At 33.2% G+C, this 8,336-nt stretch overlaps 1 protein-coding gene across 1 annotated transcript; it reads left to right on the plus strand.

The window, feature by feature from the left end:
• Window positions 1-2,299: 2,299 nt before the first annotated feature.
• LOC132640080 (NAC domain containing protein 50-like) lies at window positions 2,300-8,026 on the plus strand. Its single transcript, XM_060356507.1, has 4 exons — window positions 2,300-3,152; window positions 5,051-5,328; window positions 5,420-5,602; window positions 7,279-8,026. The coding sequence occupies exons 1-4, from the start codon at window positions 2,969-2,971 to the stop codon at window positions 7,783-7,785; spliced, it is 1,152 nt and encodes a 383-aa protein (XP_060212490.1). The 5' UTR covers window positions 2,300-2,968; the 3' UTR covers window positions 7,786-8,026.
• Window positions 8,027-8,336: the final 310 nt, after the last annotated feature.

Here is an 8,336-nt window from a genome sequence, read left to right on the forward strand (position 1 = left end):
TGTATACTTTAAAGTGCGGACAAGAAAATACAAAAACAAGTCATGCGAAGAGGATTGAAAAAAGATTTTAAAGGTTGTGGTGGGTTAGGTGACAAGTAACCCTCGATTTTTAATTAGAGGTTTATGTTTCGAGTTCAGAAAATGGAATTACTTTGGAGAGCAAACACTTTTTTGTTTTATTGATAATCATGATATCTGGGTTAATCAACACACACATCTCGATTAATTTTACAAAGTATTAAAACCTTCCACCAGCATAAAAAGTGGATAATTAACTTTATCCATTAATGCTTGAATAGATGAAAGAAATCACCTAATATATTCCGATACGATCAAATTTCTTAACTTCCTGAACGAATACTGAAGATCAAATAAAAAACAAGAACCAAAAGAAAAAGGTTTCTTGTATGAACGGGAATGAAGATGTTTCTTTGCTTGTACTTCTTTACTTTGCACACGCATTGACTCCCTTTATTTAATTCTTCATTCATATTCACACTTCTTTAACTACTCATATTACGTAGCATTTATTTTATTCCTATCCCCTCGACATATAAAATAAAATAATGTACATCTCCATTTATTTATTTATTTATTTTGCATTTTGGTCCACTTGTTACTTGTAACTCACCTCCTCCGTCAACCATGCACCAAGTTACATTTAAACTATTTTTAAACTTGAAATTACTGTCAAATATAATGGTAGTACAAGCTTAATTTAACACATATAATAATTAAGTGATATAATGGTAAATAATTTATCGAATCTGTAGAGATTCACAAGCAGAAGGATCGAAAATATATTTTTTAATTAATTGAAAGTTAAACGTTGCTAATTAGATATCACAAGGATAAAAAATTTGTTGATATTCAAGAGACTAAAACAGCTCAAAATTCCCATAAATATATAAGAAGAAGAAAATTGTAAAAGAAAAGATAAACTTGCAAATGTCATTGTCAGTCACGATAAGATCCAAAAAATCTAGCTTTCAAGGATTTTTTTTTTTTTTTTGAAGTAATGAGAGGTTGGCTTATTTAACAAAAATATTGTCCTGTGAGTATGACCATGATATCAGGATTCATGAAGTTAATTATTCTTCAAATTATCTTAAAACATATTCATAAAAGAGCTGGGATGAAACTGAACAAAATTTGATAAACAAATTCAAACTGCGATAAAACTTTGTATTTTCTATGTCTTATTTTTTGAAATTTCAACAGAATCGGTAAACTTATATACTATCTGTTAATAATATGTCTAAATTTTTTGAACTTATATAATAATATATAAATCATAATATCTAGGATATTTTGCCAATAATTATAGTAGAAAATTACTTAATTACCTTAAATGTACGTAGACTGAGATTTTCTTTACAAAAAGAAAAAATATTTACACATGTTAAAAATATTACCTAATTTGTATGTAGACTAAGATTTCCTTACTAATTGGTTACACATAATCAATGTCTATGCCAAATTATATAAATTTATTTTTAAATATGATAAATTAAGGTAAAAAAACAATATTTTTAGTAAATGATAAAAGTGCTTCTAAAAGACACAAAAGATTGTCATTCCTGACCCTTTCTCACTTTAGTTGGTCTGAGTGAGGATAGTATCTTTCCAGCACCAATCTAATACGTTCAATCTTATGTATGAGCTAACTGTAATAACGAACTTTCAAAAATGAATATGTTTATCATAAATAGATTCGTCATTTCTGACCTTTCTTCACCTTAGTTGATCCGAGTAAGGATAGTATTTTTCCGACGCGAATCTAAATAAGTCTGATCCTCTGTACGGGCTAACCGTAATAACAAACTTTTAAAATGGATACGTTTATCATAAAAAGATTCGCCGTTCCTAACCCTTCCTCACCTTAATTGGTCCGAGTGTTTTCCACCGCGAATCTAAATTAGTTTGATCCTCTGTAGGAGCTAACTGTAATAATAAGCTTTCAAAATGGATACTGTTTATCATAAAAAAAAAATCATCATTCTTGACTATTCTTCATCTTAGTTGGTCCGAGTAATGATAGTATTTTCCCGACGCGAATCTAAATAAGTCTGATCCTCTCTAGGATCTAACCGTAATAACGAAAATATATTTATCATAAAAAGATTTATCGTTCCTGACCCTCATTCACCCTAGTTGGTCCGAGTGGGTTAGCATTTTTCCAGCACGAATCTAAATTAATCCAATCAATAAACTTCAAATACCGGATCACTAAACAAAAAATCAATTTCCAAATAAAAGTTTTTCTTTAAATATAAAGGTTGTTCATTTTGCTTTGAAAGGAAACACCATTTATGTGATCCACAAGTAACTTTGTCCCCTATAAATGGCTAATCTTTGTGTAGATTTTCGATTTCCGTGTTAAGCAAGTCTCTCTATTCTCACTTTACTTCACTTCTAATCTTCTCAACTCTAATGTTTTCTCTCTTTATGTTCCCCTTTTCTCTTCTTTTTCTTAATATATCTCAATAATTCTGATTTGGGTATTCATAAAAAAGCTAAATTTACATTCTTGGCTTTCTGGTTATGGCTAGTTTCTGTATTTTTCCTTAATTTTTCTCCTTTTTTTCTGAATTGGGTATTCATAAAAAACTGGAATTTACATTCTTGGCTATCTGGGTGTGTCTAGTTTATTCTTTTCAACTTTTGTTTTTAAAATTATTTTTTATTTTTTATTTTGGGGGTGAGAAATGGAGTAAGAAGGATTCTTTCTGTTTTTTTCTTAATTTTTCTCATTAATTTTGATTTGATATTAATAAAAAAAGTTATCTTTACATTCTTGGCTTTGTGTGTGTGTCTAGTTTTTTTAAGAAATGGAGCAAGAAGGATTTTTTTCTCATTGATTTTGATTTGGGTATTCATAAAAAGGTGATCTTTACATTCTTGGCTATTTGGGTGTGCCTAGTTTTTTTTTTTATTTTTTTTATTTTTTTATTTTTGGGGGTGAGAAATGGAGCAAGAAGGATCAATGGTGGTGGCAGCACCAACATCATTGGCACCAGGGTTTAGATTTCATCCAACAGATGAGGAATTAGTTAGGTATTATTTAAGGAGAAAAGCTTGTGGAAAGTCATTCAGGTTTCAAGCTGTTACTGAAATTGATGTTTATAAATCTGAACCTTGGGAACTTGCAGGTTAAAATTCAATCTATTTTTTTTTTTTTTGCTGATTTTATGTCATTTTTGTGTCCAATTTTGTTGTATGTAGTGATTTTTTTGTTTATCCTTTTGAATTTTGTGGTTTTTTGATTGGTTAAGTGCATCTTTCAGGTTAAATTAGTTGATTGGATTAGAAAAAATAAATGGAGTTTAGGAGTTTTTAGATGATACAAATTTGTTTTAATGGTTAAGTTATTAGGTTGATTTTTGGATAAAGATTGAATTTTTAGTACTTGTCTAGAAAAAAGATTGAATCATTAGTATCTGGTTAAAAATCTGAACCTTGGGAGCTTGCAGGTTGAATTCAATCTTTTTTGCTGATTTTATGTCATTTTTTTGTGTCCAATTTTGTTGTATGTGGTGATTGTTCTGTTTATCCTTTTGAATTTTGTGTTTTTTTGATTGGTTGAGTGCTTCTAGTAGGTTTAATTAGTGAAAACAATGGAGTTAGAAGGTTTTAGGTGGTAGGGAAAAGTTGTTTTTAATGTATAGTGTTGATTTTTCGATAAAGATGGAATTTTTAGTATTTTTTTCTTGAAAAAGATTGAGTCTTAGTACTTGTCCAGAAAAAGATTGAATCTTTAGTAAAGCCATTCAGGTTTCAAGCTGTTACTGAAATTGATGTATACCAATCTGAACCTTGGGATCTTGCAGATTTAATTCAATCTATTTTTTTTTTTTTTTTTTGCTGATTTCATGTTAATTTTTTGTGTTCAATTTTGTTGTATATGGTGATTGTCAGGTTTAATTAGTGAAAAAATGGAGTTAGACGGTTTCAGATGGTACAGAATATTTGTTTTTAAATGTATAAGGTTGAATTTTTTATAAAGATTGAATTTTAGTACTTACTTGGGAGCTTGCAGGTTCAATTCAATCTCTTTTTGCTGATTTATATGTTATTTTGTGTCCAATTTTTGTTGTATATGATGGTTATTTTGTTTATCCTTTTGAATTTTGTGTTTTTTGTTTGGTTGAGCGCCTTTTTCTGGTTTAATTAGTTGATTGGGTTAAAAAAATTTGGCGTTATGAGGTTTCAGATGCTAGATAAAATCTGTTTTCAATGTATAAGGTTGATTTTCTTATTAAGATTGAACTTGTAGTATGTACTCGTCCAAAAGAAATGGAGTGTTTCAGATGCTAGATAAAATCTGTTTTCAATGTATAAGGTTGATTTTTTTGATAAAGATTGAATTTTTAGTATTTACTTGTCCAGAAAAAAAGGTTGAATCTTTAGTATCTGGTTATAAATCCTTGTTGTCGAGTGTTTTTGAAGAGGAATCAGAGGAGGAGACTGTAAACAGCTAAGTCTTTTTTGTTTGCTCAAAGCTTTTCTGTGGATAAGAAAGGAAACTTTTTATATCTCACATCTACTTAAATTGTGGGAACATGAGAGTCTTTTTCGTCGAGTCTCCCCGTTCCTACCGCTCAAACAGGCCTATAGAGTATAGCCAAGTGGTGTAAGGCATCGGTTTTTGGTACCAGCATGCAAAGATTCACCAAATAAGAATAAAATGTTTGACCCTGGGTAAGCGTGCAAGGATCCTTTTCACGAAGATATTTATTGCTAGTATTGAAATGAATAAATTAGTTAAATTGGAATGCACACAGCAAAATGTATCTCGATTTGGGGATGTACTCCTGCAGACTGCCAGTCTCAAGGAAGTTAGTGTGTTTCTGACATTTCCTCAGGTTTATTGGAATTGCAATGCTGCTCTTATATAAGAATAATATTTCTTGTCTTTGAGCTGTTGAACTAGTGTTTCTTCTGGATTTTGAGCTAGTAATTAGTTTGTCGTGTTATGAACCCACCTCCCTTCTTATCCTGAACTTGGTAGCCTTTTTTCATGAATGGCATTTTGATTGACGTGGTGCAGAACATGCATCGCTGAAGAGCAGAGATATGGAGTGGTACTTTTTCAGCCCTGTGGATAAGAAGTATTGCAATGGATCTCGACTTAACCGAGCTACTGGCCAAGGCTACTGGAAAGCTACTGGGAAGGACCGTCCTGTTAGCCATAAGTCTCAGCGCATTGGGATGAAGAAAACACTCGTTTTCCATAGTGGCCGAGCTCCTGATGGAAAGAGAACAAATTGGGTTATGCATGAGTACAGACTTGCAGACGAAGAGTTGGAGAAGGCTGGAATTGTGCAGGTGCGGACTAGCGTTTTTTGTGAACTTATCTACTTTCCATATTGAGTTTCGAGTCTTAAAAGGTTCCTTTTGTTGGTTTGCGAGGACGTAGGATTCCTTTGTGCTTTGTAGAATCTTCCAAAAAAGCGGTTTAGGACCACCGACCGGTGACAGATATGCACCTTTTGTTGAGGAGGAATGGGATGATGATTCAGCCGTGCTTCCTGGAGGAGAGGCAGAGGATGATGTGGTGAATGGTATTGAAGCACGAGTTGAGAGCAATGAACTTGACCAGGTTCGACTTTTCTTTAGATATAGTTATAGTACACAGAAACTATATATTAAGTGACCGTCACCCCCTCTTCGTATTATATTTTTCAGCCTCTCACAGACTTGTTTAAGAATTTCATTATGTACACGAAGCAGGGTACTTCTGCATTATCGGTCTCTACTAAATTTTTGCTATCATTGTGTCCTTTTAATATGATCTCCTCTAGATTGCTGAAACATTGCTCTTAATGCGATGTATGGATTTTACTGTTGGTAAAAGAAAGGATCAGATAGACAAACCAGAATGGGAAAGTATGAATTTCAATGTTGTCAGTGTAGATATAATGCTCTTAATTGCAAACTTTTTTGCTATTTTGTCGTCGCTCTTCTTTTCTTAAATGCAAACTTTTTTTTTTCTATATTGTCTTTGCACTTCTTTTCTTAATTACAAACTCTTTTGCTATATTGTCATTGCGCTTCTTTTCTTAATTGTAAACTATTTTGCTAATTTTGTCGTTACTCTTCTTTCTTAATCCCAAACTTTTTGCTATTGTCATTGCTCTTCTTTTCTTTATTACGAACCTTTTGCTATTTTGTCGTTGCTCTTCGTTGTTAATTACAAATTTTTTGCTACTTTGTGTCGCTCTTTTGTCTCCTTGTCTTTCAACCTTTTTGCTGTTATGTTAGTTGTAGATAACGGTTTATCATCTTGTTTTACCGTTGATATTAGTATATGGAAGGAATTAAAATAACAAACCAGAACAGCAAAGTATGAATGCCAATATCGTTAGTTGTAGATGTGATGCTCTAAATTGTAAAATTTTGCTACTTTTCGGTTTCTCTTCTTTCTCCATGTATTTCTCTACGTTAGTTAGTATTACTATTGGAAATATTCTGGAAAATCCGAAAGTAATTTTTGTGCTAGTGTACTTAATGGTGTGCATCCTTAACTTTTTAGTTTAATTTGAACATTGCAACATGCCATTTAGGTCTCTTTGTCAATAACTGCTTCATCTCCATAACCATAACTACTCCAAGATTCAAAGTTCAAATCTCAAAACTACGGTATGCTTTATAATGGTGGATATCCAGCTGTCCTGGACATCAGTTTGTTTTGTGAATTCTAGGAATTGGAGGTGGGGTGATGCTTTAAGCATCAGTCGCAAAGCTACAGAGATAATTTCTGAAAACCACTTCTACTTGAAGGTTTTGGCAAAGTGGACTGAAATTTATCAGAGGAAAAATATTTTTATCTGGTGATAGTGATGTTCTTTAGGGTATTTGACGAGGGAAATCTCGTCAAGACTCTGTTGATTAGTATATTCTGGATTTCAATCTTGTCGAATTCTCACCTAGAATATGAAATGTATTTACGCTTGAACAATGTTTTTGATCATTCTCTATTAGCTCTCAGAGTTTTACTTTGTTTCTATGGGGATTTCGCCTTGACTTGAGAGTCTTTCGCAAGTTAAAAAAAGTTTTTGTATTTAGCTGCGTAACTTCATCATGCCCATTTCTTCCTTCAGTTTTGGGGGATTCTTCACTTACATTCATTAGCATGTGACGTTGCATAAATTTGAGGGTTTATCTGTCCCGTACAATTTCTTGCATTTATTATTTGATAAACCCTGGGGTGTGCTTAACTTTTTCCAGTATGAGATTTACTTTACTCGCCGCTGACTATGAGCTTTTGATAAACAGGATGCTCCGCCCAAGACTGTTCTCCATACTGAAAACCCGATTGAACCCCAAATTCTTCCATTTGTTTGCAAGAGGGAGAGATCGGAAGAGCCGGAACTCTCCTTAAGCCAAAGTAAGAGATCCAAGCATGATGATCCAAGCTCTAGCCGTGCAAATGGTTCTGAAGATTCAACTATTACTAGCCAGAATCCAGTGAATATGATGACGACGAAAGATTACCCCGTTGCTCTCTTAGGATTCCCCCTGTTAGAGCCCTTTGAAACCAAGGAAAGCCAACCTTCTAATACCCTAACTTTTGATTCCTCCAATCTTGAAAAATCCGTGCCTCCGGGTTACTTGAAGTTTATTAGCAATTTAGAGAACGGGATCCTAAATGTCTCCATGGAGAGGGAGACACTAAAGATTGAAGTGATGAGAGCTCAAGCCATGATCAACGTTCTTCAATCGCGTATCGATCTTTTGACCAAGGAGAACGAAGACATGAGAAGACATGTCCGAGATGGTTAGACGATCAGCAGCATTTCGATGCGTTTTAGTTTATTAATTGTCAGCTGAGACCCTTATATCACATTTCTTCGCTTATCTCATACACCTATGTAACATTTCTGTAGTTCTTGCTATTACCTGGACCAAAATGTTCTCTTAGGTGTCTGCATATTTTTTTTCTGTTGCATTGGTCAAAACTTAATCATCTTGGGTTTCAATCTCTGGCTCAAATCTATTTTACTAGCTTGTTTTGTTTTTGTGATATTTTTCTCTTTCAATAGCCCAACTTTATTGCCTTTCTGGTTGCATATAGGGGCGGAGCTAGAGGGTGCAAGCAAGGGGGTTCATCTAAATCCCCTTCGCACGGAAATTACATTGTATAAGGTCAAGAATATGCTATTGACTTTTTTGTGTGTTTATTTTTTATATTTGAATACCCTTAGTGAAAGTCCTGACTGCATCAGCAAGGGGTTCATCTAAATCCCCTTCGCACGGAAATTACATTGTATAAGGTCAAGAATATGTTATTGACTTTTTTGTGTGTTTATTTTTTATATTTGAATACCCTTAGT

This window comes from Lycium barbarum, chromosome 5 (genome assembly GCF_019175385.1).
Source record: "Lycium barbarum isolate Lr01 chromosome 5, ASM1917538v2, whole genome shotgun sequence".
NCBI lineage: Eukaryota > Viridiplantae > Streptophyta > Magnoliopsida > Solanales > Solanaceae > Lycium > Lycium barbarum.

What these genes read in the sequence shown, in the direction of transcription:
- LOC132640080 (XM_060356507.1), top strand. Translation starts at nt 2,969, where the DNA reads ATGGAGCAAGAAGGATCAATGGTGGTGGCAGCACCAACATCATTGGCA. An exon ending in TGAACCTTGGGAACTTGCAG is followed by an intron (nt 3,153 to 5,050) that starts GTTAAAATTCAA and finishes GACGTGGTGCAG; the next exon opens with AACATGCATCGCTGAAGAGC. An exon ending in AGAGCAATGAACTTGACCAG is followed by an intron (nt 5,603 to 7,278) that starts GTTCGACTTTTC and finishes TTTGATAAACAG; the next exon opens with GATGCTCCGCCCAAGACTGT.